This window comes from Caenorhabditis elegans, chromosome IV (assembly GCF_000002985.6).
Source record: "Caenorhabditis elegans chromosome IV".
NCBI classification, from domain to species: Eukaryota; Metazoa; Nematoda; class Chromadorea; order Rhabditida; family Rhabditidae; genus Caenorhabditis; species Caenorhabditis elegans.
In genome coordinates, this window is record NC_003282.8 from 16,455,648 (window position 1) to 16,481,867 (window position 26,220).

Genomic DNA, 26,220 nt, shown 5'->3' on the forward strand with positions numbered 1-26,220 from the left:
TTAATGTCTTTTCAACAGCAACAATTAAATATTTTTCTGAAGACTAAGTCAAGCTATTAAAAATTTTGATTTACAGGAAACTTTTAAAAAACCACACTGAAAAATCGAATCTGTTTCAAATTGTTGATAAAGCTGTGTGTTAATTTTTCTTTTCTGATTTCTTGTCGAAAATGCTAGTGAACAAAGTTGATATTGACTCTGACCAATTTTTCAAAAAACAATCTCTCTATGATGTTTGGGCCTTAACTTATTCATGTCTATTCACTATTTATTTTTGATCACGATTTCAATCGTAATAAATACAATACAATACAATTAGGATTTTTTTAGTTCAAATTTTAAAACAACATAGTGATTTTATAGACATGCCGTTCAGAATTTTTAGAATAAGACTTTCACGCAGGCAAAAATCCCTCTCTGTCTGCCTCGCTTCTACCTGCCTACAACCGCCTCAAGACACAAGTGGAGCATGTTTCCAGTCATTTAACAGTCAGTTTAGTCAGTTTAGTTTAGTTTAGTAAGTCTTGTCGCCGAACCCCGAAAATGTCCGGCGTCCAGATTACAACTATGTCAAAACCAATCTTAACTTAAAATTCCAATTATTATAGATTCAAGCATATGGATTGGTAGACGATTGAGCACGTATCAAAACTGTAATAAGTGACTTTTCAATTTTGTAATTTTTAGCTGTTTCAAGACATCGACATTTATGGGATTTTTAATAGAATTACTCTGAAATTTGAACATGTTTCAAATTTTCCATAAAACCGTGTGCTATATATTTTTTCAATAACATGGTTATTTCTAAAGATTTAAAAAACATAATATTTCACTCTACATGCTTAGAAACTGTGACAATGTTCTCAGAAATTAAAAGCGTTTTCAGATTTTTGGGTCTTGAAACGAAGGTAGAAAATTTTAGGAAGACATTGTAGTTTAAAATCTGAAATTTTAAAAAGGAACAATCAATTAATTAGCCAGTTAATTGCCCATTGAATTTTTATTAATATTATTACTTCGAAGCTGTACTTTTTTTGTATTTTTCTTTTTTTTTCAGTTTTGCTGAAACAATTTCTATATTTGTACTTAGTTTGTGAAATCTATTTTGCATATTTAACATTCATAATACTATACTTTATTAGTTTGATGAAATAATTGAGATTGAGAGTTGCATACTGCACACTGGCTCACAGAAAATGTGATGCAATATAACAAGAACTTGAAACTGCATAAAATTGTTGATATTTTCATTGAAAATTCACAGGACGAACCAAAAGGACGAATTCAGCCGGAAATAATAATGAAAACATTTTCAAAAGAGAATTCAAGTTCTTGAAATACCGTTGAAACAGTAAACATTTATTTTCAAATTTTAATGATTTCATTTTTTCAACAAAAAAAATGGCTGAAAATTATTTGTCTCATTCAGACCAACATCAATAATATTAATTTTAAACTACCATATTTTGCATTTTTAATATTTCAATAATTTTCCTATTAATCACAATTACTCTTCCCATGGTAAGAGCTAAAATTAAATAATTGAAATTTTGAAGTATTATAAAAAGGGGGTAAACGGTAATGATTAATAAGTATTGCACAATGATTGAAAACCAAAAAAAACACAGATACGTGCGAGACTTTTTTGCGAACTTTCGTATTTTTTTAAATATCACAATAAGCATTTTCATTTAATTGTTCTACTTTTGGTTGAATTTTTCCCGATTTCCTCATTTTTTCTTGCAAATAATGCGCTTTTTTCGTGCTATCAACATTAAACTGGTTATAATTATTGAAAAATTTGACAACTCTTTGAAACTGTGATTAATGAAACTGTGATAATTTTTTGAATTATATAAAAAAAGGTTTTTATGTAACCTATCAGAAAAGTTTGCTACATACGTTTCAAATTTTAAAAAAAGTATTCAAAATCTTCACACTGAAAACAGTATTATTTAAACTATTTAAATTAAAAAGATGAAATTGTATAAGTGTATTTCTAAATTGAAATTGTGAAATAATCAAAAATTAAAAATTTGGCTCCTTGAAATTCATAAAATTAACAATATTTAATTTTTGAAAACTTAATGTAGTTGTTATCAAAGTAGTTGTCTTTTTGAGAAAAAACAACTAAAAATCTAATATGTATTTTAAAAAAGATATCAGAATGTAGTTTTCACGAATGTAAGAGCAACAATCCAAATTGAGATAAATTCAGCATTTTAGCATGATAATGAAACAGCTGGACTAAAAATAATTTTTTAAAGCAAAGTTTGAATAATTCTGCTAATTCACACATTCTTGAGCGATAACAGATTTGAGAAATTAATGGGAACAGAAAAGTACGAGTTGTTTGAATAATTTTAAAGGTTGAAATGAATTTGTTAAGAAACTTGAGAACTAATGTTAATTTTTGAGAACAATATGAAAAGCACAACAAGTTTTTTGAAAATGTAAAGTACTATGAAATGAATTTGTATACGAAAATCGGTAATTTGAAAGTACAAACAAACGCCAGAGATATCGATAAAATAACGTATACAAATTTTGAAATAACATTGAAACTGTAAACAATATTTTTAAATTGGTTTGGCATTAACTGAAATTTCCAGTTTATCTGTGTGGTAAAAAAAAACTAAATAAATCTCAGCGAATGAGGCAAAGATTTTCACAGGTAGAATAACTGAAATTAAAATTATTCAGACGAATTTCATTTTTGTTTGGCATTTTATTGAAATTCTATAGATTTTTGATATATATATATATATATACCAGCCGCTGACCGCGCCTACGGCGCGGGCAACGACTGGCACCATTAAAAGTATTTGACACACATACACTTCCAGAATTTTCTCGATTTTTCTAAAAAGTTCTGGAACATTCCAGAATTTTCTCGATTTTTCTAGAAAGTTCTGGAACGTTCCAGAATTTTCTCGATTTTTCTAGAAAGTTCTGGAACATTCCAGAATTTTCTCGATTTTTCTAGAAAGTTCTGGAACATTCGAGAATTTTTTCGAAATTTCCAGAAGATTCTAGATTTCCAGAATTTTAGAATTTTCAAAAAATTTAAATTTCTCTCCAAAATTTTTTTATCAGAAAATTAAAATATCCCTCCAAAATATTTTTCACAGAAAATTTAAATTTTCCGCCAAAATATTTTTCCCAGAAAATTTAAATTTCCCGCCAAAATTTTGGGTATAACCACGGTGGGTCTCACCACGATGGGTCTCACCACGATGGGTCTCACCACGATGGGTCTCACCACGATGGGTCTCACCACGGTGGGTCTCGCCACGATGGGTCTCACCACGATGGGCCTCGCCACAATGGGTCTCGCCACGATGGGTCTCACGACGATTGGTCTCGCCACGATGGGTCTCACTTCGATGGGTCTCACCACGATGGGTCTTGCCACGAAGATCTCGCAGCAACATTTTTTTAAATTTTCCAGAAGGTTCTAGAACAATCCAGAATTTTTTTCGAATTTTCCAGAAGGTTCTGGAACATTCTAGAATTTTCCAGAAATTCCCAGAAGGTTCTGGAACATTTCAGAATTTTCCCGAAGTTTCCAATTTCGCTTCTAAAGACGGAAAGTCAATTTTTCCCAAACTACAGTAATCCTATAGTACTCTTACAGTACTCCTACAGTACTACTACAGTACCCCGACCATATTCCACTACTAACCCCAAACCTATATCTCTTCAAAAGACAAAAACTCAATTTTTCCTAGACTACAGTAATCCTACAGTACTCCTACAGTACCTCTCCCCGCCCATATCCCCCTACTAACCCCAAACTAATATCCCTCCAACAGCCGAAAACGCCTTGCCTTTGTAAGCTATGACGTCACTTCTTAACAAACGGACACTATTTTTTTATATATAGGTAATGATATATGTTATCTGAATGTAATTTTCACGTTTCAGTAGAGTAACACTTTCCTAGAACTTTAAAATGTTATATCATAATGTTGAAACTGTTCTTTTTAATTTTTCAAACACATTTTTTAATCTGATTTAGTATTTATTTCACTGCTTTTTAATTATTGACTCAAATTGATTTTCAATGGGTATAACGGTTGTTAACAGAACATACCCGGGAAAATACAGGAGCCCGTTTCTTGTTCGCAAAACAAGGCATAGCCTGCAGCATGCCTACTGCAAAAATTAATGATTTAAAGCTACAATATTTACCTCAATTGAAATGAGAATTACGTTAACCGTTAACCTCCCCTTTACCAGAAAAAATTCCGAAAAAAATGGGGATTAAACAGGCATCAGGTATATAGGCATTCACGTTTGAATCGCGTTTACAACGCTTCTGTATTAAGCTCTTAAAACTTAGAGGGATTTTTCTGAAGTTTTCATTATTTCTTCATAACCCAGAAACATGTATTGGAAATTTTTCCTTTCGACAAAAAACTATATATTTTTCTAAAAAATAAATCAAGCTAATGAACATTGATTGAAAACAAAAAAAAAACTCAGATAAGTGAGTGGCATTTTTGCAAATTTTCGTTTTTTTAATATCACAATAAGCTTTTTATTTTAATTTTTCTAATTTTAGTTGAATTCATCCCGATTTCCTCATATCAACATTGAACTCGTTATAATTATCAAAAATTTTGAAATTTCTTCGAAACTGTGATTAATTATTTGCAAAAAAAAAACGTTGAATTAAAAAAAACACGCAAAATTGAATTCTAACAGGAGGAAAGTTGAGAACTATTCTAAAATTTTCTTACCCACCCATTTCTTGGCATTTCCGTCTTTAAAAAGGGATTTTTTTAACTTTTGGATTAAAAAAACGCATTTCCCATTTGTAATCGTGCTAATCAAAAAAAATCATAATTTTTTACATTTTCAGTTAACTTTCAAATTTTGAGAATTTTAATGCGAAAATAGTTATAAATCGCATTTTATTTTAATCCCAATATAAGCCCCGCCTACATCTTGGCTTTATTTTTGTTTTCAAATTGAATTTTTCTACTTTTCAATCAAGTTTTCACATTTTCAGTCAGTAATTTTTTGACAATTTATACACATTTGATGTCTTATAGATGTATCTTCCTATTTTCTTTTTTTAGTTCTTCAAATCGAACCTGCTCAATATCTTATGAATTTAAAAACTACGTGAAACTGGAATTTGAAAAAAGTGTTTCATAAAAACGTAAGTCTCTGTTATTTTATATCTATGTTTTTTTGGGTCGAACTTTTCTTTTTATATTTGACAAGGTAAAGTTACATTTATACATTTCCAGGAAGATTTATAAATGTTTGTGTTTTTAACGAATTCAAAGGTACAATATTTTTTTGTAGAAATGTAATGGTAAAGTACAAGAATTTCAAAGGGGAACTGAATTGCTCATTTATTTACAAATTCATTTTGACCTAAAGTAGATTCCCTTATCTTGGCTGAGATTCTTTGGAAATAATGCGTGAAGCTTATACCAATAGAATACCAAAGTTTGAAATCTTCTTGAAACTGTTTTTTTTTTTTGAAAACAAGTTTTAAAAAAGTGTGGAAATCCCTACAAAAGGAGCCAAAATGTTGAATGCAAGCAATTCGGAAAATAATTTCCGAGTTTTGTATCATTATCCTTAACCTCAATTCCCGTCTCTCTATAAATTTCTTAAACTTTTTTTTTTTCTTCAACTAAATCGGACATCAACATTTGAAAGTATTTGAATATAGCATATCAAAAGATATTGAAACAGTAAAAAAAAATTTCGGTTCGAACTTTCTGATGTTTAGTTGGAAAAGATCAGAATCTATTCATGTATTATTGGAATATTTAGTTTTCAAAAAAAGAAAGTTCATTTATAAAATACTTTCAAGAATACAACATTTTACTCCCGAATTGGAAAGCCTGTATTTTTTACAAAATTAAAACAAATTTGAAACAGTGAATTTTTGAAAAAGCATGAAACCTACAAAAACGTGGGCTTATCTGTAATTGAGTTTTTTTCAATTTCGAAAAAAAAACCCAGAAATTTAAAATATTTTCTTCAATAAATAAATCATGTACCTAAAATAGTAGAAATTATTTTTTATAATTCTAAAAAAAATTTCAGTGTCTTGAACTTTTCTACTGTTTCAGATAAATTTTAAAGTATCGTTGGAATTCACCCTATTAATGTGTTTATTTTCGAACAGTACAACAGTACAATACAAAAATTAGTGTCCGAAATTTGAATCTATATCATTGTCGAATTGGAAAATCGAAACTCTATCAATGATTTCATTTTCACTTTATGATCAGTTGTTTATGAACAGTTTTAAACATTTTTTACAAAATTAATAACAAACTTGAAACAGTGAATATTAAAAAATGCAACTAACCGACAAAGCGAATTCTTAGCTTTAATTGGGTTAATATTTTTTCTTCAACATGGAAAATTATCGGAACTACAGAATGGTTTTTTTTCAACAAACAAATTATGAACCTAAAACAGTAAAAACTTTTTTTTTTCATAATTCTAAAAAATTTCAATTTTATGAATTTTCTACTGTTTCAGATAAAATTCAAGGCATGGCACGAGTTGAGGCGGGAATACATAGGAATCGAAATATGCCAAGCAATTTTAAAGAACATCAATTCCATAGTGGTCTCGAATGGAATTTCACTAGCAGAAAAATAAAAATTTTTGGTGAATTGTTCGGAATCAGATGGTCCCTAGAATGCAAAGAAAACTGAAACGGTCGTTTTAATTTATCAAATAATTGAAAAAGTGGAATAACTTTTTTCTTCGAAAATTCAGTTTTCTTTTCTAAACCCCTGTCTCTCGGTTTCCTAAACGTGAACAAATTTAATCAGGTTGCTATTGGAGCGTTTTTGCACTCCTCTCTGGGCACCTTCGTTTGCGCTACGCAAAATATGTATTAAATTTCGCAATAAAGCGAATTTTTAATATTTCAAAAAATCAACAAAAAAAAATTCTACTGTTTCGAAATATTTACAAAAAAAACAATTTGTTTGAATAAAAAATTCCGAAAAATCGATTATGGACACGAACAAGCCGTTAGACGTTATTTTGACGATCTTCCCATCCATTTTGTATTTGAGCGTCTGGGCGTCGGTCTCCTGGACAAGAAGGTTGCCAGGATGGATGTCGTTGTGTTTTAACTCCAACCTTCTCTTGGCAATGGCCAGCGATAGGACCAGCTGCTTCACTATTGATGTTTCTTATATGTATAAAATTTCGCAATAAAGCTAATTTTGAATATTTCAAAAATTCAAACAAAAAAGATCAATTAGTATGGCCTTATTTAGTACAAGTGAATGAAAATTTTCCTGAAAAAAAACGATGTTCGTATACGAAAACGAATTAAATTATTTTCACCGGAATCCCAAACATAACGACAAACTAAGAAGGCGAAAAAAGTAATTTTTAATTTGAAGTGTACTGTACCGGTTCGATATGTTTACAAAGATTTTTGACTGTTTCAGATTAAGAAATTAAAATGATCATAGATGGTTTCCAATTGTTGGTTTTATCTAACAAACAGTATTTTTTTAATTTAAAAAATTCGAATCATGGATCGCAAATGAAAATGTATATAATTGTCTTTTAAATAAAATTGTGAGCTCATTTCATGTTATGTTAATCATGTAATCATGTAATAAATGTTTTTAATCCTGAAAAAACTCAAACCTTGAAAAGTGTTCTGATCCCATCGTGGCCTCGAGATATTCAAAAGTTTCGTTAATTTTGACAAGATTTGCGTCATTTTAGATTTGAAATTGTGAGAAATAAAGTAAATAGTTGGACGTGTCCCTTTCTTGGCTTCAAACTTTTGATTTGGTTACGTGACTAAAGGTCAATTTTACTGCTTGTTCAAAATTTATTATATTTCTGATCATTTTCAGTAAGAACAATGCTCGTCATAAGTGAAGAGAATATTGATGATGCGATGGATTTTTGCATCCGAGCTTATCGACGGGGATTTTTAATGGCGGTGAAAGTCTCTTTTTTTCCTTTCTTTTTTGGGACGAAAAAATTCGCAAAAAAATTTCCCGTGATGGAGAGTTGAACTCATCCCCTCCCTAAGCAAGACGCTCACGAGATGCTGTGGAAAATTGTGGAATGGGTGCAAGCGGCCGTTGATGACGCAATCACAGCTCAGCTTGAACAAAAATTGAACAAAATATTCCTAGAATTGAGGTAAGATAACAGTTACACTCAAAATAAATAAATAAAAAACTGCGTGGCGTGTACTGCAGAAAACCTAATATTTAGGCCCCGCCTTTTTCTCGTCTACTCACGGGGAAAAGGCAAAAATTTGGACCCCAACCAATATCAGGCCGGCGACATCTCACGGGTTCCGCCGCTATGTTTAACTCGCAGCGGGCAGAGACAGCTCGCCACGCCCACAGCGAGTTAAACGCAGCGGCGCGCGGAACCCGTGAGATGTCGGCGGCCTGATATTGGTTGGTGTCAAAATTTTTGCCTTTTCTCCGTGAGTGGACGAGAAAAAGGCGGGCCTAAATATTAGGTTTTCTGCAGTACACGCCACGCAGTTTTTTTTAATTTTTATTTTGAGTGTAACTGTTTTCTTACCTCAATTCTAGGAATATTTTGTTCAAGCTGAGCTGTGATTGCGTCATCAACGGCCACTTGCACCCATTCCACAATTTTCCACAGCATCTCGTGAGCGTCTTGCTTAGGTGAAGATTGTTGGTCCCATGTTTGACTCGATTGCCAGTGAATTTACATTCTGAAACATTATATAATTATTTTTAAAAAAAACTACATCCCAAATATTCTAGAAGTGGAGATTGGAAGGAATACAAATTCTCGTCTGGATCATATTGCATTTCCAAAACACTTTCATTTGGACCTGTACTTGAATGGATATGAGGGAAAATGTTCACAACTGAAGAACTTGGCTGCAAATGAGTTGGCAGAGTTGAAAGCAAGTCGCCGAGAAAAGGAGGAAGCTCTTGCACTTGCGGATTTGACTGATCTCAACAACAATCAAATCGATTTTCTGACGACATCAGCCAATCGTCAATTAGAGACTATTTGTTGAACTTGTTATTGTTGACTTTCAATTAAACTTTTGAAATTAAATACAGTTTCACGACATAGTCAAATTTTCGAGATGTTAAAGAATTTCAATGAGTCTGTCAACAACAATTTGAAAAATTATTTCACAGCTTTATTTTTTTTCAAAAATTTTTTTGTTAGGCTCTATAAAAATGGATCCCAAAACAGTTCAATACATTCTTAGTGAGTTTTTAAAAATTTTAAAACTCGAACAAGTTAACTTGTAAAGAAAATCTTAATATTTTTAAAGCTATCTGAAGTATTTGCAAAGATTTTTTTTGATAAACCGCATTAAAAAAGTTGAAAAATGTTAATGGAATCCGAAGAAAGAAGAAAAAAAAATATATATATAGTTCCATGAATACAATATTAGACTTTATACCATAAATTTGGTAACAAGTGTTATTTGAAACAGCGAATCAATTTTAGAGGAACTTTTGAAGTAGAATCGGGCGTGCTCCAACTTCTATCCAGAAATCGGCTCGGCTATACTGTTCTCTTGAGCGTGAGTGAGTGATTCAGTCTTGAAAAAACTACTCGAATTTTGATCATAATTATCAATGAAAATTTAAATTTAGAAATGTTTTCTATGAAACAGTAAAATTTTCCATAAATGTTTGCCACTCAAAATAGGTTTTCCTTATAAAAAAAAAGGAAAATTGTAACACTCAAAAGTGTTACAATTTTCCTTTTTTTTTATAAGGAAAACCTATTTTGAGTGGCAAACATTTATGGAAAATTTTACTGTTTCATAGAAAACATTTCTAAATTTAAATTTTCATTGATAATTATGATCAAAATTCGAGTAGTTTTTTCAAGACTGAATCACTCACTCACGCTCAAGAGAACAGTATAGCCGAGCCGATTTCTGGATAGAAGTTGGAGCACGCCCGATTCTACTTCAAAAGTTCCTCTAAAATTGATTCGCTGTTTCAAATAACACTTGTTACCAAATTTATGGTATAAAGTCTAATATTGTATTCATGGAACTATATATATTTTTTTTTTTCTTCTTTCTTCGGATTCCATTAACATTTTTCAACTTTTTTAATGCGGTTTATCAAAAAAAATCTTTGCAAATACTTCAGATAGCTTTAAAAATATTAAGATTTTCTTTACAAGTTAACTTGTTCGAGTTTTAAAATTTTTAAAAACTCACTAAGAATGTATTGAACTGTTTTGGGATCCATTTTTATAGAGCCTAACAAAAAAATTTTTGAAAAAAAATAAAGCTGTGAAATAATTTTTCAAATTGTTGTTGACAGACTCATTGAAATTCTTTAACATCTCGAAAATTTGACTATGTCGTGAAACTGTATTTAATTTCAAAAGTTTAATTGAAAGTCAACAATAACAAGTTCAACAAATAGTGTATATCTTTTAAAACGTTAGTGAAACAGTAATCATAGCAGAAAACAAAAACCAATCAGAATAGTGAATATAGAAATGAGGGTAGTGGACCAATATACAATCGTAAAAATAAATGTTCTCCCCTTCTCGATGGTTAACCTCTTCACCCATCTTCCCACTTTTCACCTATTTAATGATATGTTTACGTTGGCAGTGTGCACCAACTTGGTACATTGACATAGTTTCTAGTATACCAATGTACACATGCTTCCTTTTATAATTTTTGAAGATCTTTCAGAGTTTCAGAGTTTGTGTTCGAATTACTTTCAAATTTTTTTGGACAAATCAATCTGATTGAAACAAAACATCAAAGTTTGCATATATGTAATTTTTTATTGAAACAGTAAAAATTTTGTCTCAAAACAGAAACTCAAAATCGTTTTTTTTAAATTAATTCTAATTGATTTTAATTTTCCCAGTGATGTTCAAGAGAATGTACGAATATTCTCAAAAATGACGCCTTGAGAAATTTGCAGAATTTATTTTTATTTTGGAAGTTTGTCAAATTTTAGAAAACAAAAAAACAAATAGCCCAGTTTGGGTTGTTGAGATATACCAGGAAGTATGCATGGAACTTTAGTTTTTTAGTTTTGAAAGCTCTAAAACAAAAAATAAAAACGTTGAATGTTAAAACGAAAACTTGAAACAGTGGAAATATTTTTGTTGTGAAATTGTTTATTGCTTAGAACTGAAAAAACCTGAAAAAATAGTTTGAAAATTCTTTGAAGTATGAATTTCCGCTCAAACTATTGCAATTCTAGAACGTTTTCTCTGCGTAGGCAAATCACTAGAGAATTTTAAAACGGCTTCAGCATACTTTTTTTTGAAATTTTTTTCAGTTTCGAGTTTTTGTTAAATTCTCTAATATATTTTCGAAATCAATTTCAATGCGCTTGTCAATGATTTGATCATCGTGTTAAAATTAAATTGAACACAAAAACTTTGAAAACTTGAAATTTCAAATTTCAAAGTCTGTTTCAAGTTGCTCATATAAGATTTGTCTGATTGGCAACTGCATTCTGGCGTGGTCCCATAACTTTCCGTTTTTGCTTCAGAAAATATTCAAGTTTTTCATTTATTCGTTAATTCTGACTAATAGTGGAAGAATCCTTTGGTATGTAAAACAGTTAAAAACTGGAAAAATGTGGAATTTCATTACGGTTTAGAAGGCTTAGAAGATTTAGAAGGCGGTTTAGAGGCAAACAATCGAATGAATGTTGGAAAACATCAGTTCAAAAAAGGAGTCCCCGAAACGGTAATTTTTTTTTGAGACTTTGAGAAATTCATTTTTTGAATTTGCTTCTTATATTCTTTTTTGTAATTAAAAAGGTACAAAATGTCGATGGGAGCTACATTCGGGCGTTTATGCATATTCGCCACATAGTTCTGTAAGTAATCAGTCAAGAATAGTTTCGACATCTTCGAGCTCCGCGCTGCACATTGTTTGTGAATATAGTTATTTTACAAACTTGACTCTTGTTCTGTCTTAAAATTATTTGTGTCTTTATATAAACCTTCAGGGGAGTTTAAGAAAAAAGTGAGGAATATAAAAGGTGGTCTGATTTGATAAAGTTTCTAAAATAGTATTTCGGTAACCTTGCTTGAATATTTTGGAATTAAAATCGATTACTGAAATTGACAATATGAATCAGACTTTTATTTAAAAAAATTTTATTCAAACATTTTTCTTTACTCAATCGGAACAAAATAAGTATGAAATATTTCATAGGTACTGTACAAAGTGGGAAATTAAGTGGGAAATTAATTGCTTTGTATGTTGCGACAAAATGAAATTATTACGATTCTATTTCAGAAGACTAAATGAGACAAGTGAAACAGGAAAAAAATATTAAAGGAAATAAGCATGAAATGTTAGAATAGGGCACCGAAAAGTTTCAAAACAAGTTTTAAAAAATGAAACAATTAAAAGATCGCTTAGGCATTAAAAATACAATGGGAAAATATCCAAGAAATATAAAAATATATTTTTGAAATTGAATTTAGAAGCTAAATTCCGAAGAATTGAATCTCTTTTTTTGCAGCTGGGTCTTATATGCCTATTGTTTGTGCCCAATTAGTCACTTTTTCTTGCGTAGCCAGCTCTAGAAGGTAACCATAAAGGTCTTTGTCTTCGTTGAGTTCTGCAAAAGATTTAAATTTAATTTCACTCTCCTTGCAGATAATTTGTCCGTACTTGTAAGACACTTGATGGATTCCTCAAGAAAAATGTAGAAATCCCGCAGAATGCCGACTTGCGTGCCATAAAGGTCGTGATCTCAAAAGTTCTGAAGGCCTGCAGCGATGCGAATGGGGAAATTTTGAAAATTCAAAACGTTAATCTGGTCAGTATTTTATGGAGAACAAAACTTGTACAAATTGCTGTAATAACTCTCTCCACTAGTAAAGTTATAGAGCTGCAAACGTGTTACCACACTTTTGGCCCACCCTGTATAAAGATTACAATGGCAAAATTAGGATCTACCTAATTCTTTTCAATTTTGAAAAAGTTGATGATCGGTGTCTAAGAATCTTTGTTTTTCTTATTTCATGTTCGTCTACCACGATGGAACGCCTGCCAGATAATAATAGCACCATGTTTTTTACGTGGTTCCGTTTATCTGAAAAATGTCTTCTTCCCTTTTCTTCCCAAAATGGCCATGTTCTCGCCGGTATCTGGATGGAGTGTCTTGGCCTTCCACAACTTATCCACAGTCATATTCGGATCATATTTTTCATGTTTGTACTCCAGAGCAATGGTGCGAGCATTTTGTAACTTTGCAATGCTGACGAAAACGTTGAAGCTATTTGCAGTTGAAAAGAAGTAGTTGACTCTTCCTAAATTCAAAAATAAATGTTTTTTAATCCTGAAAATACTCAAACCTTGAAAAGTGTTCTGATCCCATCGTGGTCTCGAGATGTTCGGAAGTTTTGTTCATTTTGGCAAGATTTGCGTCATCTTACTATTAGACTTGAAATAGTGAGGAATAAAAGAAAGAGTTGAAAAGTATGGTAGTGATGAGCAAAATGAGTAGATAGGAGGGGGTCACGTTGAATTGTAAAATTGGATATTTTACAATTCAACGTGACCCCCCTCCTTTTTTCCCTGGGGAGGCTAAAAAACGTCAAAAGCTCCAACAAACAAGTGACTATTTTTAAAATGTTCATCCAGTTGGAGTTTCACGTGGCCACATCATGTCTGTCAAATAAATAAAAATGAACAAGAATTAAGCTTGGTTAATGTGCTCAAACTTGCTCTCTATCCCTTGTTATCTATAATGTCAAGCTATAAATCACTTTTAATTATTCAGATCTATCAATTCGCGTGGCGCTGTTTTACCTGAGAAGCATGTGGTCTGTTTTATACATTTTACAAATGCTCAATGTGCAAGTCTTTAATCTATTGTTTTCATATGCTATTTCTAAAAGTGAGCTATTTGAATATTTATTTGAACGACCCAATTCGAGTTTCATTTAACGGCATGTATGATCAAAGAATTGATCATTCGGCCACAATCCAGCAGAGTCAGGAGCGTTCCGACAAATTTCAACTGCTTTCAAAATGATCTGAATTGTTAATTTTGAACTGAACATTCGAGTTCAACCAAACCTTTCGAGCACTTTCTTCATTCGTCTTTTTCGCCAACATAATAAATACGTCACACAAACGCCTCAGGTCGTATCGGGAAGGATAATATTTAAATCTGCTCAGTTGAAGATCGATAATAGTAACCTTCACTCCACACGCCCGAACACGCACTTTCCTTCCATCCACCACATATTCCATTATTTCACTTTCGGTTTCCGACACTAAAATGTTTTTGTCATGAATGTCGACATGTTGGAAATCCAGCCTCCTTTTGGCTACGCACATTGCGAGCATCGTTTGGGCGACGGCAGATATTATTTGCTCGTCGCTTTTGAATATTTTTTTGGCCAGCGGTTCTCCACCATTTTCGAGAATAATGACGGAATACTTTGTATTTTGAAGCAACTGGAATTTTTTGCACACTTCGGCTGGGATGGACTCCACGATGCAATTATTGAGCATCTTCACGAAATTCGGCACTTCGGAAGATATCTGCCTAATCTTGATCAAGTTGTCCACTTCGACTTTACAAAGATGCCATGAAGAATTTTGCGTCAGTGGGACAAGCTTCAGTGCCACCTTTTTGCTCTTTTGCCAGTCGATTAGGAAAACAGATCCCATCACACCGGATCCCAAATGCTTGTAAATTTTGATCTTCAAATTTTGCCAAGGAATTGGTTCATTTGCAATTGCTGTCGGGTTGCCAGATCTTCTCGTAGTCATCTTCATTCTCTTATTCTTCTTCTTTTTCAGACTTTCTCCCTTCACACTTGCGGAAGGTTGTTCCTGAAATCAGAATTGTTTCTTTAAAAGTAGGACCTTCCTCGTTGCATTATTCGCGCTCTATTGACAATCGCCTGCCGGACAACGCGTGGGAAAGTGTCGTGTACTTCACACGGACAAATCCGAGCCGCGACGCGACACGCAACGCCCCGTAAATCTACTGAGCCAAAATGGCCTAGTTCGGCAAACTCTTACATTTCAGAATAGGAGGGAAGGCAGAAACCTGTGGTACGTATCCCAAATCAGCAAAATTAATTAAACAATGCGTTGCAGTCGCGTTGCGGTCGCGTCGCGGCCACACAACTCACAGTTTCATCCTTCTTCTCCTTTGGAGCCCCTAACTTTGATTTATTTGTTCCTACCGGAGAATTTGCTGACTTCTTCTTCTTTCCGCCACAGTTCATCACCAGAGAAATTTCTGAACATTTTGCAGGCAGGCAGGCAGGCTTAAACTTACTTGTGCAATCATTTGGCTTCTTCTTCGTTTCAGTGGAATGGAATTTTTAAACAAAATTCGAAACTGATTTTTCCGATTATTGATTTTTAGTTGGCGACTTTGAAAAAAAACTGTTTTTTTTTGAAAATTATTTCCCAGTTTCACGGAAAAATTAAAATAATTTTCAACATTTTTTCCATTCAATACGTTTTTCACGCATTTCCCCCGATAATATTCAAATTTCCGTATGTCAGAATAGCGGTAAATTCAAAGAAATTACGCAAGTTTTTGGGGTATGTGTACTTGAACATACGCACACACAGATTATTGCGTTACCACATTAGGACCACGGGGGTATAATGAGTTGGGGGGTGTTGGCCTTGTGGCCGTGGAGGTGAAAAACCCTTTTGATCATCATTACTTCTGATGTGGAAAAGTAAATTTTTATACCACACTATTTATATAACATAACAACGTATTCTGAAATATCGAAAATTAAAAAAAAAGTAAAAGCAGTAAATTGCACAATAAATTGAAATTGCACGAAAAATGGAAATAAAATAATATGCAAGCAACTTATACTGTTTCAGTTAAAATTTAAATATGAAAATTTATTGGGAATACAGTATTCTAAGTGTTTACAGATCAAAACAGTTTTATGTGAGAAAAATAGACAAATAGAGTGTTTTTTGTAAACATGTTGTTTTTGTCTGCAGGAAATAAAAGTTACTTTTTTGATTCCACTTTTCTAAAAAGAATAGAAAATATGCAAAAAAAAAATACAAAAGAAAAGTGTCATTCCTTATCATCATATCATATCGTACACTATATATGAAAGAAAATCGTCTGTTTGTCCCGTCCTTAAACTCGGCAGCGGACAGCGATCGAGGTCGGCGATGGACATCGCATATAATTTTGGCGGGAATTCAAATTTTAATTTTTTGAAAATATTTTGACGGGAATTCAAATTTTAATTTTTTGAAAATACTTTGGCGGGAATTCAAATTTTAATTTTTTGAAAATACTTTGGCGGGAATTCAAATTTTGAAAACATTTTTGAAGAGGTTCTGACTGGAAAGATGGTTGAGGGATATTATCGTGGTACTGTAGGTATACGGTTGGGTTACTGTAGTTTGGGAAAACCCTAATTTTAAGCTTTCGAAGAGGTATTGGCTTGAGAGTTGGTGGAGGATATTGTCGAGCTACTGTAGTAGTACTGTAGGGGTACTGTATGTATACGGTCGGGTTACTGTAGTTTGGGAAAACCCTAATTTTAAGCTTTCGAAGAGGTATTGGCTTGAGAGTTGGTGGAGGATATTGTCGAGCTACGGTAGTAGTACTGTAGGGGTACTGTAGGTATACGGTCGGGTTACTGTAGTTTGGGAAAACTCTAATTTGAAGCCTTCGGAGAGGTATTGGCTTAGGAGTTGGTGAAGGATATTGTCATGGTACTGTCGGATTACTGTAGGGGTACTGTAGTTTAAGAAAATTCTAACTTTAAGCTTTTGAAGAGGTATTGGCTTGAGAGTTGGTGGAGGATATTGTCATGGTACTGTAGTAGTACTGTAGGGGTACTGTAGGTATACGGTTGGGTTACTGTAGTTTGGGAAAACTCTAATTTTAAGGAGTTGTTAGAGGACATTGTCTTTGATTTTTTGATTTTTATAGCCTACAGAATGCTCGAATAAAATTAAAATTTCCCCTTTCTTCATGAGACATTTTTGAAAAATTAAATGGCAATTTATGTGTCAAACATTTCAAATTTTGCCAGTTGCTGACCGCGCCGTAGGCGCGGTTTGCGGCTGGTTATTATAATATTTATCCATTTTCTAGCTTACCAAAAATATTCAAACTAAATTTAAGTAAAAGCAAACTGAAACAGATAATTTTTTAAAGTTCGGAAACCTTAATTTTCCTATTTTCCCATTTTCTCAGTCAATAATTTTTTTATTTGTTTAAACAAAAATTCAACATTTCACAATCTGGTTATTGATACAACGATCGACTACGAAAGGAAATTTGTAAAAAACACACACATTTTTAAGATTCTATGAATTTCTCGGTAACGTTCATGTAATTTTTGTTTGGACCTTAGAGAACTTGATTTTCATTGAGTAGTGCAAGTGCATGTCTACAAATTGACATTCTGAAACAGAAAATTTTTCAGTTCGTACTGTTTGAAACAAATAATTTAAATATGAATATTTGGAAAATTCAAAGCTCCGAGCTCCGAGGATTTCACATGATCTCACTTGTTTCAAAACAGTATTTCTGAAATAGTTGGAACACTGGAAAAATCTTTTTTGCATTTCATAAACTACTGGTCATTATCTAGTTTTTTTCTTTTAAAATTTTAAAATTATGGTAAACTGTTTAGAAAAAAGTGCTGTTTTATTTAAAAACTCAGTAGTTTCCAATAAAAGTGAAAAAGAAAAAGTGGAAAAAACGTATTACTGTTTCATAGTCTGCCATAATACTCTCGATTTATTAGTTAAACTTGATGGGCGATGGAAACTAATTCGAACATAAGTTACATTTTGGAATGCTTAACAAATCAGAAAAACCACTAAGAAGAAAATAGAAGGTAAAAAATCGAAAAGAAGGAATATTAAAAAATTATTTCAAAAAAATTACAGTTCCAACTTTTCTATATACTTTTAATAAATTTTCTATGAACGCTTCACTTCATTAGAGAGTAGGATCACGTAAAAAAGATTTTGCACGAATTTAAATTGTCTTTTTTCAAAAAAGTAAATCAAGAGTACACTAGAATTGTGGCAGAAAAAATCCGGCACAAAAGTCCAAGACGACGGAAAAAATTGGAAAACAAATGAAAGTGTGAACCAAAAAAAAATTCTGAAACAGTAATTTTATTTTTTAAACAAGTTTATGAATGAATTATATTAATTCGATTTTTTACGGTTTGTATTTAAAGTTTTGTTCCGAAGTTTAATACAGTGTCTTCCGGAAAGTTAATTCAAAAATATGAGTACGCGAAACATGAGATTTTTCATGAAAATTAGAATTTTTAAAAACGTTTTCTCTAAAAATTAGTTTTATTGTGTAATACTCCTTTCTGAAACATTTAAAATAATTCAAGTTTCAAATTTGCATCTAAGTGTCAGATGAAGCAATTTTAAAAAAATTTGAAGATTTTAAGTCAAAATTGGGAAACAGTAAAATTTTTATTTTAATTTTTGGAAAAAACAATTGTTCAATAATCGATATGATGATCATGTTGTACCTGTTGCAAGTGTTCACTGAATCTCTGAAAAATTTAATCTCAATTTTTTTTTAGAAACTCGGAAACTAACCCTATGCCTTCTCTTCGCCGACTGTATTCTCCTCAACAAATCCCTTATATCAGATTTTCTTTTTTCAATGCATTTATGCAAGGATTCAAACTCTTCTGACATCATTCTAGGCACAATATTTGGGGTTTCTCGAGTGAAATTGGATAATGGAGCAGAGTATGATGACGTGGCAAAGTCCAAAGGGAAGGATGATGGGCGGGGAGATATTGATGAGAACTCTGAAAATCGAACGATTAACGTTAAACAGAATACATGAACAACATTTATGAACACACTGAAACAGTTGAAATTTTGAAATTGGAACCTCGCCAGCACCCGACAACAAACGGGTTCCGCTGTGTGGCGGAACCCGTAAAGTGTCGGACGCTGCAGAACAGAGGTTATAGAAGAATATAAAAACCGATTTTTGTTTCGCGATTTTTTAAATTGAATTTTTTGAAATTTTCTTATAAAAATCAGCATTTTTCCGGTATACTATCCCGTATTTTGAATGTTTTTTAAAGGATTTTGCAAAGAGCATAATAAGAAGCGCCCGACATTTAACGGGTTCTAGGTGTGGGAAACCCGTAAAGTGTAGGGCGCTGCTGAATTTTTTTCGGGATATTTTTATGTTTTTTTTTAGATTGTAACCGGCTTTTTAAAACCTTCTAAAAACGTGAAATTTTGGTTTTTAATCTCCCTTACAAATTTTTTGCGGCGCCCGACATCTAACGGGTTCCTTATCAGATATTTTTAGAGCCCGCGATATGTCGGGTGATGAAAAATGCCTGCCTAGGCACCTGCGCCTGCCTACTCGCTATAAACAATTTTGATTGAATCATTTTTGATTGAATCATTAATTAAAAGGTTCAATGCCAAAATGCATAGAATATGCGGTAGGTAGGCACGTAGGCAGGTAGGCATTTAAATGTGCCTACCTAACATGGGAACTTTAACGGCTACAAATTTAATTTCCTGTCTTTAGTAGTTCACTAAATTACACTGATTTTTCTTTAACTAAGTTACATTTGTGAAACAGTATAATTTTGCACATGTACCAATCGATTGTTCCGATAAAATCTCTGAAGAAATACATGATGACGTGGATTTCGGTGACCCAGCCGGTGTTTTTTCGGTGTCTTCTTCAACTTCGGGAACTTTTATTTGTATTTCTTCTTCCAGATAATTTTCAACTGGAGCTGCTTCTGTGTGAAGTTCTATGACCATTTCAGTTTCTTCTGCATTCTCGGGATCATTTGATTGTGAAGATTTTTCCAAATTTTTCGAATTTTCTGCTAGTGAAATTCCATTGGAATTGATTTTCTGAAATATAAATAATATCTCGAGATAGATAAGTGAACATTTTAAAGTATTTGAATATTGCATATCAAAACAACTTGAAACAGTAAACAATTTTTTGGTTTTGGAAATTTCTGAATTTTAGTTAACTTTGAGCAAAGTCCATATTTTTTGTATAATTGGAATATATTTTTTTCGAAAAAGAGAGAGTCCACTTCAAAATACTTTCTAGAATTCGAGTTTTGTGAAAAAGGGGGTTTTGAATCTATAACGTTGTCCAATTGGAAAGGCGATTTTTTTACAAAATTAAAAACAAATTTGAAACAGTGAATTTTTGAAAAAAAAAGAATTTAATCTACAAAGCGAGTAATTTTTTTTCTTCATCATTACGAAAGAATCAGAACTACAAAATTGTTTTTTCAACTAATAAGTAATGTACCTAAAATAGTAGAAATTATTTTTTTTTTTTCATATGTGAGAAAAAAAATGTTGAACTTCTAGACAACAAATTTGTGAAATTTGTAAATAATTAGATTTTTTAAACGAAATCAGATTTGAATTTTATTTCGATAATATTCAAACGGAATCTATTAATCAACTGAATTTTCAACTGAATCAACTGAATTTTTGTTCTAATTTATCAAATACTTGAAACAGTGGAACAAAATTTTTTTTTTCAAAAATTCAGTTTTCTTTTCTAAAACCCCTCTCTGTGTCCAAAACGTGAGCATATATAATCAGATTGCTATCGGAGCGCACTTGCATTTTTCTCCAGGGACATTCTTTCGAACTATGCTTGCATAATGAGTATAACATTTCGCAATAAAGCGGAATTGCAAAACTTGAGAGAAAATGAAACAAATCAAATTCTAAATTGGAAAGTCGAAATTCGCCAATAATTGAATTTTCAACTATCTTGCCCGGATGAGCTGAACTGCTTAAAATATTTTTACAAAACTAATAACAAATTTTAACCTACAAACCGAGTTTTTTTTATTCAACAATAAAAAAGGATCAGAACTACAAAATTGTTTTTTCAACAAATAAATTATGTACCTAAAAGAGTAGAAATTATTTTTTTTTCATATGTTGGGAAAAAATGTTGATCTTTTTTCAAAAAATTTTTCTACTGTTTCAGAGAAAACTTAAGACATTGTGAGAATTACAGGACCAGTATCATTTTCTCAAAGAATTTTTGAACGAAATCAGATTTTCATTTTTATTTCGGTTCTAGTCGATTCAAAACTGAATCTATTGATCGGCTGAATTTTTGTTTTAATTTATCAACTACTTGAAACAGTTGAACAATTTTTTTTGGAAATTCAGTTTTCTCTTCTAAAAACCTTCTCTGTTTCCTAAACGTGAGCAAATATAATCAGATTGATATTGGAGCGTACTTGCATTTTTCTCTGGGGGACCTTCTTTTGCGCGACGCTTTTGCGCTATGTATAAAATTTCGTAATAAAGCGGAGTTGCAAAACTTGAGAATCAAAAAAAAATAAAAGGAATTTCTCTACTGTTTCAAAATGTTTTGAAAAACTAGGATTTGTTTGATTGAACAATAAATTCTTTTACCCACCTCTATCGAATTTTCCACAATTTTCTGCTTTCCAAAAATCAGCAATTTCCCGAAATAGAAAAATAAAAGTAAAATAGTGAAAATCAATAAAACCAAAACTAGCAACATTTGTAAACCATCTGGACAGAAGAATTGAGAGCAAAAAGATGCTCATATATGCATTTTGGAGTAGGCGGCACGGAGGTTTAGATGGACAAGAAAATAGGGGAAGAGGGGGTGCTCCGAGAGCATCTGGAGAAGGAAATTGAGCAATAGGGAGGAGGGGGGGACCACATCATTTGTCAGGAGTGGTGTAGTGGACACGAGAAATGAAATTGGGAAACTGGATAAAATATATGAGATTTGGGTTTGGGTACTAGTATTTTTGCAAGAAAAGGTGTTTTTGGTAATAAATCCTAAAACTAATTAATTTCTAATTAATATTCTAATTAATTTTCAAGTTCGGATGTTTTTTTTTCAGAATTAAAAAAAACCGCCATAAAAAATTTCTTTTCAGAAAAATTTGATTTAATTTTGAAATAAATGAGCTATGTCTGTTATGATAATGTTCCTCATAATAATGTTCTCACATTTCCAGATTCTTATATTAAAATCTTGAAACAGTTTTTATAAAAATCTGTATCATTACTTTTTATGTCTGCTTCAATAGAAAATGGCATTTTGTGAGCACCAAAAAATACCGAAGCATCCTTTTTTTACAGATTTTTTAAAGATACAGCATGAAATTAAAATTCATACTGAAATATCACTTTAACAAATCGAAGCCACTTGAAAACAGTGAAAAAAATTGACGATTTCACAAAATTCATTCACTGTTTCAGGTAGCTGTTAAAATTTGAAGAGTAAGAATAACATTAATCGTCATTTATTGTCCATTTTTAAATCAACATTTTCAAACTAATTATATCAATGAACAACTGCGAAAAACGTGTTAGTTGGATAGTACAAAAAATATTTGATTTTAAATCTTTTTCACTGTCTTAGAATGTATAAATTAGTGTTAATTTTGATACAAAATTAAAAATTTATTTTAATTTTTGATATACGTTGGCATATTCAAAAGTGTTTGGAATGATGTTTTTCAATGTCAGTTCACATTATATTACACTAAAATCCAACTGAAAATATCTGAAAATTGGGGACCGATATTTATTTTTTTTTTGCAGAATTTGACTACTGTTTCAGAAAAAGCCATAATGACGAATATGGAAGCATTTTTAATGATATTGCATATTTTGGTCGTTTATTTCACGGTTTCATTGATTAAATTAAAATCCTTTTTTAAAAATTTTTCAGAATGCAATCAACTTTTTGAGTCAAATTTTTAAGCCTTAGCTATAATAAACGGGTTGGGCCGGCTGGGGCTTTACATTCATTTATTGTTAGAATAGAAAAGATAAATAATACAATATTGGAGATGGTATATATAGGTATTAGATTCTTATCATTGCATATGTACACCTTTCTTTTATAAAAATCTAAAACTGGAACTAGTTACAAATATATTTTGACTAATATTTTCAGATTCTGAAAAACTACTTTGGAGTAAAAATTCACTGTTTCAAAAGTTTTACTTCCAAGAAGGGACCTAACAATAATAATTTTCTGGAGATTTTATATACACATCTTGAAACAGTTTTGAGCAAATTTTCGGATCAGTCTGTAGCATTGTACTAGATTATAATGTTTCTAAATATTTTTTGTTTTTTTTTCAATTTCGTTAACAAGAGTTTCAGATTTAAAAAACCAAACGAGTATACAAAAATTCCATTCTAACAAATCACAGCTACTTGAAACAGCCAGTAAAAATTGGCTAAAAATGTTTTTTTAATAAAAAAAAAGTTGTTCTATTTCAATAAGTTGCAAACATACATACTTAAAATGGTTCATTAAAATTAGTGGGCAAAATTGTTTTTGTTCAAGAATTTATTTACAGTTTCAGAAAATTGCCATTAATTGAAGAGCAAGTATAAAAGGGTTGTAATGTAACTGTATGCCTAGAGCAAATGAAAATCTTGTGGAAAAATGAATTCATAACAAAAAATATTTTTCATGTTTCAGAAATGTTATAAATTTTTCAGATTTTAGTTGGAAAATAGTCTCGTATTCACTGAACATTGAAAAATATGGCCCTTCCCCAGAAACTGCTGGGTATTACCGTAATATTGACAGTTGTATCTAGTAGATTCCTTCATGACATGACATATTTGAGATTCTGACTGGATATAAGGAACCAGAAAACCTTTTGTCTCAAAATCTTTTTTACTGCTGTAGAAATCTGATATACCATCAAAAAAACAAGCTAGTTTTTACTGTTTCAGAATTACATGAATAAAAACTTTTAAAAACTTTAGAAATGATTATATAACTCCTCAAAGGAACATTTTACCCATTTATTTTGGCTTTAGTTTTTAAAAAGAAATTGTTAACAAAATTTTCAAATTTTAAAAATCAGCTGAATATACAAAAATTCCATTCTAACATATCACAGCTACTTGAAACAGCCAGTAAAAATTGATAAAAAATAGCTTTTTTTTGAAAATTTTTTTTCTGTTTCAATAAGCTTTTTTGTTCATTGCAGAACAACAGCTTATTGATTTGATTGCTTCTTGCCTTCAAATTTTTATCTTAAATTTTGAACGGTAAATTGTTGTTGGAATAAAGAGGGAATATTGTAACTCGATGCCATTCAAAAATATAAAAACTACCTGAAACAGTTAAAATTGGGAAAAAAATTTTCAAATTTAACTGAGATAAATTTGAAAAACAGTTAAAAGTTAGTTTTTTTCTCCCGCAAGCCGCCAATAGAATTTTTTTATGTGAAAAAAAAATTTCACTGTTTCAGAAATTTAATATTCCTATCATATTTCAATACATTTCAATTCCAAATTCACGAAAGGATGGTTTGAGATTTTGCCTGAATAAAACCAACCAGAAAACCAATTGTCTTAAAATATTTTCCACTGCTGTGGAAAACTAGAACACCATAACAAGATCAGGCTGAAAACCAGCATAGAGAAACATATGTAGGTGAAACAATTTTTTACTGTTTCAGAATTACATGAATAAAAACTAAAATAAAAATTTAGAAATGATTATATAATTCTTCATTGCATTCTTTATCATTTTATTGCTTATTATGTAAAGATACCATTCGATTATTTTGAAACTACCTGAAACAGTAAAAATTGGGAAAAAAGTACCGACGGATAATAAAACGATCAGTGGCATGGCAACTGTTCTCCATATTCTATAAGATTCTTTAAGAATTACCGCAAAGCACCTGAGAAGTTGTAAATCGGTAATTGAGTTGTAAAATGCATGACACTTCAGGGGGTGGCAGAAATATAGAGAGATAGAGAGCGCAGAGAAACGAGAGTACTCTAGCTTCTCTGCGTTCTCTCAGTCCAGAATGTGTTCTACTATAGGTGCGTTGCTGTTGCAAAGCGGTTTTTTTAAGTTGGTAAAAGTCGGGATTAACGGAAAGGTTACTGTGCAAACTGAAGAAAAAAGTTGGGCTTCAAAGCGTTGCGGTCGTGTCGCGGCTTTTCCGGCAAACATGCAATTTTTCAAATTTCTTAAATATTTCATAGGTTCTGGTTCACAACAAGAGTGTTTTTCTGATTATTCTTATTCTGATTGTCAATTTAAAATTTAAAAATATCTTAAAAACCAAAAAAGCTATTAAAAAATTGTTAACTACACAATTATAGAAAATTAAATTTTCCACAAATTCGCAGTTAACAACTTTTTCCACATTTATCCGGAACCAAGATAGACGTATTAGAAGTTGGTGGTGGCCGAGGTTTTTCACCTCCACGGCCACAAGGCCAACACCCCCCAACTCATTATACCCCCGTGGTCCTAATGTGGTAACGCAATAATCTGTGTGTGCGTATGTTCAAGTACACATACCCCAAAAACTTGCGTAATTTCTTTGAATTTACCGCTATTCTGACATACGGAAATTTGAATATTATCGGGGGAAACAAGAAAATTATTTTAATTTTTTTCGTGAAACTGGGAAATAATTTTCAAAAAAAAAAACAGTTTTTTTTCAAAGTCGCCAACTAAAAATCAATAATCGGAAAAATCAGTTTCGAATTTTGTTTAAAAATTCCATTCCACTGAAACGAAGAAGAAGCCAAATGATTGCACAAGTAAGTTTAAGCCTGCCTGCCTGCCTGCAAAATGTTCAGAAATTTCTCTGGTGATGAACTGTGGCGGAAAGAAGAAGAAGTCAGCAAATTCTCCGGTAGGAACAAATAAATCAAAGTTAGGGGCTCCAAAGGAGAAGAAGGATGAAACTGTGAGTTGTGTGGCCGCGACGCGACCGCAACGCGACTGCAACGCATTGTTTAATTAATTTTGCTGATTTGGGATACGTACCACAGGTTTCTGCCTTCCCTCCTATTCTGAAATGTAAGAGTTTTGCCGAACTAGGCCATTTTGGCTCAGTAGATTTACGGGGCGTTGCGTGTCGCGTCGCGGCTCGGATTTGTCCGTGTGAAGTACACGACACTTTCCCACGCGTTGTCCGGCAGGCGATTGTCAATAGAGCGCGAATAATGCAATGAGGAAGGTCCTACTTTTAAAGAAACAATTCTGATTTCAGGAAGGCAACTACGAGGAGCTCGCCGTGCCACAATAATTTCCAGGATTCTCATTTTTCACTTGAATAAACCAGTTTTATTGGGAATTTTGTGTTAATTTTTGACATTTAAATTGGTTCCTGTTTCATGTGAAGCATTTAACAAGTGGAATTTACAAGGGAAAATTGTTA

At 31.9% G+C, this 26,220-nt stretch overlaps 3 protein-coding genes, 87 non-coding genes and 2 pseudogenes across 94 annotated transcripts; 32 read left to right on the top strand and 60 right to left on the bottom strand.

The window, feature by feature from the left end:
• Positions 1 to 790: 790 nt before the first annotated feature.
• Positions 791 to 811, top strand: 21ur-1789. Its single transcript, NR_066527.1, has one exon.
• Positions 812 to 1,161: 350 nt separating this feature from the next.
• Positions 1,162 to 1,182, bottom strand: 21ur-4304. Its single transcript, NR_066528.1, has one exon.
• A 103-nt stretch (positions 1,183 to 1,285) lies between these two features.
• On the bottom strand, positions 1,286 to 1,306 carry 21ur-12758. Its single transcript, NR_066529.1, has one exon.
• Positions 1,307 to 1,750: 444 nt separating this feature from the next.
• On the bottom strand, positions 1,751 to 1,771 carry 21ur-14869. Its single transcript, NR_066530.1, has one exon.
• On the bottom strand, positions 1,754 to 1,774 carry 21ur-1281. Its single transcript, NR_066531.1, has one exon.
• On the bottom strand, positions 1,769 to 1,789 carry 21ur-11488. The gene has a single exon (NR_066532.1).
• A 129-nt stretch (positions 1,790 to 1,918) lies between these two features.
• Positions 1,919 to 1,939, bottom strand: 21ur-842. The gene has a single exon (NR_066533.1).
• Positions 1,940 to 2,172: 233 nt separating this feature from the next.
• 21ur-8150 lies at positions 2,173 to 2,193 on the bottom strand. The gene has a single exon (NR_066534.1).
• 21ur-2264 lies at positions 2,176 to 2,196 on the bottom strand. Its single transcript, NR_066535.1, has one exon.
• 21ur-9399 lies at positions 2,177 to 2,197 on the bottom strand. The gene has a single exon (NR_066536.1).
• A 1,716-nt stretch (positions 2,198 to 3,913) lies between these two features.
• Positions 3,914 to 3,934, bottom strand: 21ur-765. The gene has a single exon (NR_066537.1).
• A 640-nt stretch (positions 3,935 to 4,574) lies between these two features.
• Positions 4,575 to 4,595, bottom strand: 21ur-14862. Its single transcript, NR_066538.1, has one exon.
• 21ur-3161 lies at positions 4,578 to 4,598 on the bottom strand. Its single transcript, NR_066539.1, has one exon.
• A 477-nt stretch (positions 4,599 to 5,075) lies between these two features.
• Positions 5,076 to 5,096, bottom strand: 21ur-5849. The gene has a single exon (NR_066540.1).
• Positions 5,097 to 5,422: 326 nt separating this feature from the next.
• On the bottom strand, positions 5,423 to 5,443 carry 21ur-2640. Its single transcript, NR_066541.1, has one exon.
• A 204-nt stretch (positions 5,444 to 5,647) lies between these two features.
• 21ur-14714 lies at positions 5,648 to 5,668 on the bottom strand. The gene has a single exon (NR_066542.1).
• 21ur-4527 lies at positions 5,651 to 5,671 on the bottom strand. The gene has a single exon (NR_066543.1).
• A 168-nt stretch (positions 5,672 to 5,839) lies between these two features.
• Positions 5,840 to 5,860, bottom strand: 21ur-13345. The gene has a single exon (NR_066544.1).
• On the bottom strand, positions 5,841 to 5,861 carry 21ur-219. The gene has a single exon (NR_066545.1).
• A 111-nt stretch (positions 5,862 to 5,972) lies between these two features.
• On the bottom strand, positions 5,973 to 5,993 carry 21ur-9417. The gene has a single exon (NR_066546.1).
• Positions 5,994 to 6,138: 145 nt separating this feature from the next.
• Positions 6,139 to 6,159, top strand: 21ur-474. Its single transcript, NR_066547.1, has one exon.
• Positions 6,160 to 6,252: 93 nt separating this feature from the next.
• On the bottom strand, positions 6,253 to 6,273 carry 21ur-5945. The gene has a single exon (NR_066548.1).
• A 115-nt stretch (positions 6,274 to 6,388) lies between these two features.
• Positions 6,389 to 6,409, bottom strand: 21ur-8731. Its single transcript, NR_066549.1, has one exon.
• A 146-nt stretch (positions 6,410 to 6,555) lies between these two features.
• Positions 6,556 to 6,576, top strand: 21ur-1465. Its single transcript, NR_066550.1, has one exon.
• A 399-nt stretch (positions 6,577 to 6,975) lies between these two features.
• Positions 6,976 to 7,181, bottom strand: VY10G11R.3 (annotated as a pseudogene). The gene has a single exon. A coding segment is annotated over exon 1 (206 nt).
• 21ur-10975 lies at positions 6,990 to 7,010 on the top strand. Its single transcript, NR_066551.1, has one exon.
• Positions 6,991 to 7,011, top strand: 21ur-148. Its single transcript, NR_066552.1, has one exon.
• Positions 7,182 to 7,490: 309 nt separating the features above from the next.
• Positions 7,491 to 7,511, top strand: 21ur-10657. The gene has a single exon (NR_066553.1).
• A 2,513-nt stretch (positions 7,512 to 10,024) lies between these two features.
• 21ur-1959 lies at positions 10,025 to 10,045 on the top strand. Its single transcript, NR_066554.1, has one exon.
• Positions 10,046 to 10,734: 689 nt separating this feature from the next.
• 21ur-13413 lies at positions 10,735 to 10,755 on the bottom strand. Its single transcript, NR_066555.1, has one exon.
• 21ur-2905 lies at positions 10,740 to 10,760 on the bottom strand. Its single transcript, NR_066556.1, has one exon.
• On the bottom strand, positions 10,741 to 10,761 carry 21ur-14050. Its single transcript, NR_066557.1, has one exon.
• A 283-nt stretch (positions 10,762 to 11,044) lies between these two features.
• 21ur-6462 lies at positions 11,045 to 11,065 on the bottom strand. The gene has a single exon (NR_066558.1).
• A 278-nt stretch (positions 11,066 to 11,343) lies between these two features.
• Positions 11,344 to 11,364, top strand: 21ur-3109. Its single transcript, NR_066559.1, has one exon.
• A 114-nt stretch (positions 11,365 to 11,478) lies between these two features.
• Positions 11,479 to 11,499, top strand: 21ur-12938. The gene has a single exon (NR_066560.1).
• Positions 11,480 to 11,500, top strand: 21ur-4657. Its single transcript, NR_066561.1, has one exon.
• A 150-nt stretch (positions 11,501 to 11,650) lies between these two features.
• Positions 11,651 to 11,671, bottom strand: 21ur-2712. The gene has a single exon (NR_066562.1).
• 21ur-14352 lies at positions 11,652 to 11,672 on the bottom strand. The gene has a single exon (NR_066563.1).
• Positions 11,655 to 11,675, bottom strand: 21ur-1693. Its single transcript, NR_066564.1, has one exon.
• A 370-nt stretch (positions 11,676 to 12,045) lies between these two features.
• 21ur-1983 lies at positions 12,046 to 12,066 on the bottom strand. The gene has a single exon (NR_066565.1).
• 21ur-14440 lies at positions 12,047 to 12,067 on the bottom strand. Its single transcript, NR_066566.1, has one exon.
• 21ur-13481 lies at positions 12,049 to 12,069 on the bottom strand. Its single transcript, NR_066567.1, has one exon.
• A 164-nt stretch (positions 12,070 to 12,233) lies between these two features.
• On the bottom strand, positions 12,234 to 12,254 carry 21ur-6703. Its single transcript, NR_066568.1, has one exon.
• A 285-nt stretch (positions 12,255 to 12,539) lies between these two features.
• 21ur-15109 lies at positions 12,540 to 12,560 on the top strand. The gene has a single exon (NR_066569.1).
• A 515-nt stretch (positions 12,561 to 13,075) lies between these two features.
• VY10G11R.2 lies at positions 13,076 to 13,417 on the bottom strand (annotated as a pseudogene). The gene is made up of 2 exons: positions 13,342 to 13,417; positions 13,076 to 13,296 (listed from the first exon to the last, which is right to left on the bottom strand). Coding segments are annotated over exons 1-2 (297 nt in total).
• Positions 13,418 to 13,890: 473 nt separating this feature from the next.
• VY10G11R.1 (Protein kinase domain-containing protein) lies at positions 13,891 to 15,341 on the bottom strand. Its single transcript, NM_171426.3, has 3 exons — positions 15,139 to 15,341; positions 14,069 to 14,833; positions 13,891 to 14,025 (listed from the first exon to the last, which is right to left on the bottom strand). The coding sequence occupies exons 1-3, from the start codon at positions 15,232 to 15,234 to the stop codon at positions 13,933 to 13,935; spliced, it is 954 nt and encodes a 317-aa protein (NP_741498.2). The 5' UTR covers positions 15,235 to 15,341; the 3' UTR covers positions 13,891 to 13,932.
• Positions 15,342 to 15,470: 129 nt separating this feature from the next.
• Positions 15,471 to 15,491, top strand: 21ur-10458. Its single transcript, NR_066570.1, has one exon.
• A 224-nt stretch (positions 15,492 to 15,715) lies between these two features.
• Positions 15,716 to 15,736, bottom strand: 21ur-10432. The gene has a single exon (NR_066571.1).
• A 159-nt stretch (positions 15,737 to 15,895) lies between these two features.
• 21ur-3464 lies at positions 15,896 to 15,916 on the top strand. The gene has a single exon (NR_066572.1).
• A 1,166-nt stretch (positions 15,917 to 17,082) lies between these two features.
• Positions 17,083 to 17,103, bottom strand: 21ur-8255. The gene has a single exon (NR_066573.1).
• A 252-nt stretch (positions 17,104 to 17,355) lies between these two features.
• On the bottom strand, positions 17,356 to 17,376 carry 21ur-209. The gene has a single exon (NR_066574.1).
• A 61-nt stretch (positions 17,377 to 17,437) lies between these two features.
• mir-1021 lies at positions 17,438 to 17,534 on the bottom strand. Its single transcript, NR_023970.2, has one exon. It is a non-coding gene; the product is annotated as a pre-microRNA mir-1021 (primary transcript).
• A 233-nt stretch (positions 17,535 to 17,767) lies between these two features.
• 21ur-3304 lies at positions 17,768 to 17,788 on the top strand. Its single transcript, NR_066576.1, has one exon.
• A 157-nt stretch (positions 17,789 to 17,945) lies between these two features.
• 21ur-6291 lies at positions 17,946 to 17,966 on the top strand. Its single transcript, NR_066577.1, has one exon.
• A 98-nt stretch (positions 17,967 to 18,064) lies between these two features.
• On the bottom strand, positions 18,065 to 18,085 carry 21ur-6420. Its single transcript, NR_066578.1, has one exon.
• A 139-nt stretch (positions 18,086 to 18,224) lies between these two features.
• On the top strand, positions 18,225 to 18,245 carry 21ur-14708. The gene has a single exon (NR_066579.1).
• A 130-nt stretch (positions 18,246 to 18,375) lies between these two features.
• Positions 18,376 to 18,396, bottom strand: 21ur-123. The gene has a single exon (NR_066580.1).
• Positions 18,397 to 21,648, bottom strand: Y51H4A.1 (uncharacterized protein). Its single transcript, NM_070557.3, has 4 exons — positions 21,438 to 21,648; positions 19,618 to 19,882; positions 18,581 to 18,798; positions 18,397 to 18,534 (listed from the first exon to the last, which is right to left on the bottom strand). Exons 1-4 carry the CDS (start codon positions 21,543 to 21,545, stop codon positions 18,481 to 18,483), a joined length of 645 nt encoding a protein of 214 aa, NP_502958.2. The 5' UTR covers positions 21,546 to 21,648; the 3' UTR covers positions 18,397 to 18,480.
• Positions 18,796 to 18,816, bottom strand: 21ur-4983. The gene has a single exon (NR_066581.1).
• 21ur-2900 lies at positions 19,531 to 19,551 on the bottom strand. Its single transcript, NR_066582.1, has one exon.
• Positions 19,898 to 19,918, bottom strand: 21ur-5697. Its single transcript, NR_066583.1, has one exon.
• 21ur-4000 lies at positions 20,119 to 20,139 on the bottom strand. The gene has a single exon (NR_066584.1).
• Positions 20,240 to 20,260, bottom strand: 21ur-2542. The gene has a single exon (NR_066585.1).
• 21ur-3686 lies at positions 20,241 to 20,261 on the bottom strand. The gene has a single exon (NR_066586.1).
• On the bottom strand, positions 20,448 to 20,468 carry 21ur-3220. Its single transcript, NR_066587.1, has one exon.
• 21ur-8735 lies at positions 20,453 to 20,473 on the bottom strand. The gene has a single exon (NR_066588.1).
• On the bottom strand, positions 20,858 to 20,878 carry 21ur-6357. The gene has a single exon (NR_066589.1).
• On the bottom strand, positions 21,092 to 21,112 carry 21ur-6500. The gene has a single exon (NR_066590.1).
• 21ur-3240 lies at positions 21,421 to 21,441 on the top strand. The gene has a single exon (NR_066591.1).
• Positions 21,649 to 21,972: 324 nt separating the features above from the next.
• On the bottom strand, positions 21,973 to 21,993 carry 21ur-686. The gene has a single exon (NR_066592.1).
• Positions 21,976 to 21,996, bottom strand: 21ur-12412. The gene has a single exon (NR_066593.1).
• A 299-nt stretch (positions 21,997 to 22,295) lies between these two features.
• Positions 22,296 to 22,316, top strand: 21ur-10375. Its single transcript, NR_066594.1, has one exon.
• Positions 22,317 to 22,369: 53 nt separating this feature from the next.
• On the top strand, positions 22,370 to 22,390 carry 21ur-9182. The gene has a single exon (NR_066595.1).
• 21ur-11989 lies at positions 22,373 to 22,393 on the top strand. The gene has a single exon (NR_066596.1).
• A 265-nt stretch (positions 22,394 to 22,658) lies between these two features.
• Positions 22,659 to 22,679, top strand: 21ur-2366. The gene has a single exon (NR_066597.1).
• A 56-nt stretch (positions 22,680 to 22,735) lies between these two features.
• On the top strand, positions 22,736 to 22,756 carry 21ur-10350. The gene has a single exon (NR_066598.1).
• A 251-nt stretch (positions 22,757 to 23,007) lies between these two features.
• Positions 23,008 to 23,028, bottom strand: 21ur-5285. Its single transcript, NR_066599.1, has one exon.
• Positions 23,029 to 23,038: 10 nt separating this feature from the next.
• Positions 23,039 to 23,059, top strand: 21ur-8807. The gene has a single exon (NR_066600.1).
• A 111-nt stretch (positions 23,060 to 23,170) lies between these two features.
• Positions 23,171 to 23,191, bottom strand: 21ur-7431. The gene has a single exon (NR_066601.1).
• Positions 23,192 to 23,415: 224 nt separating this feature from the next.
• Positions 23,416 to 23,436, top strand: 21ur-10930. Its single transcript, NR_066602.1, has one exon.
• 21ur-2835 lies at positions 23,417 to 23,437 on the top strand. The gene has a single exon (NR_066603.1).
• Positions 23,438 to 23,536: 99 nt separating this feature from the next.
• On the top strand, positions 23,537 to 23,557 carry 21ur-7964. The gene has a single exon (NR_066604.1).
• Positions 23,558 to 23,794: 237 nt separating this feature from the next.
• 21ur-13238 lies at positions 23,795 to 23,815 on the top strand. Its single transcript, NR_066605.1, has one exon.
• On the top strand, positions 23,798 to 23,818 carry 21ur-13045. The gene has a single exon (NR_066606.1).
• Positions 23,819 to 23,875: 57 nt separating this feature from the next.
• Positions 23,876 to 23,896, bottom strand: 21ur-5465. Its single transcript, NR_066607.1, has one exon.
• Positions 23,897 to 24,030: 134 nt separating this feature from the next.
• Positions 24,031 to 24,051, top strand: 21ur-14229. The gene has a single exon (NR_066608.1).
• Positions 24,035 to 24,055, top strand: 21ur-1881. The gene has a single exon (NR_066609.1).
• Positions 24,056 to 24,085: 30 nt separating this feature from the next.
• 21ur-8768 lies at positions 24,086 to 24,106 on the bottom strand. The gene has a single exon (NR_066610.1).
• On the bottom strand, positions 24,089 to 24,109 carry 21ur-4666. The gene has a single exon (NR_066611.1).
• Positions 24,110 to 24,319: 210 nt separating this feature from the next.
• Positions 24,320 to 24,340, top strand: 21ur-5999. Its single transcript, NR_066612.1, has one exon.
• A 213-nt stretch (positions 24,341 to 24,553) lies between these two features.
• 21ur-7050 lies at positions 24,554 to 24,574 on the bottom strand. Its single transcript, NR_066613.1, has one exon.
• Positions 24,575 to 25,540: 966 nt separating this feature from the next.
• Positions 25,541 to 26,137, top strand: Y51H4A.938 (High mobility group protein HMG-I/HMG-Y; the record flags this gene model as incomplete). 3 transcript variants are annotated; one of them, NM_001268966.3, is made up of 2 exons in its annotated part: positions 25,541 to 25,746; positions 26,053 to 26,137. In NM_001268966.3, 2 exons carry the CDS (start codon positions 25,651 to 25,653, stop codon positions 26,086 to 26,088), a joined length of 132 nt encoding a protein of 43 aa, NP_001255895.1. The 3 variants fall into 3 exon arrangements, 2 of the variants coding, with proteins under 2 accessions (NP_001255895.1, NP_001255894.1); NR_131669.1 differs by having other exon boundaries at positions 25,586 to 25,859; positions 26,053 to 26,088; NM_001268965.1 differs by having other exon boundaries at positions 25,586 to 25,597; positions 26,053 to 26,088.
• Between the last annotated feature and the right edge of the window lie 83 nt (positions 26,138 to 26,220).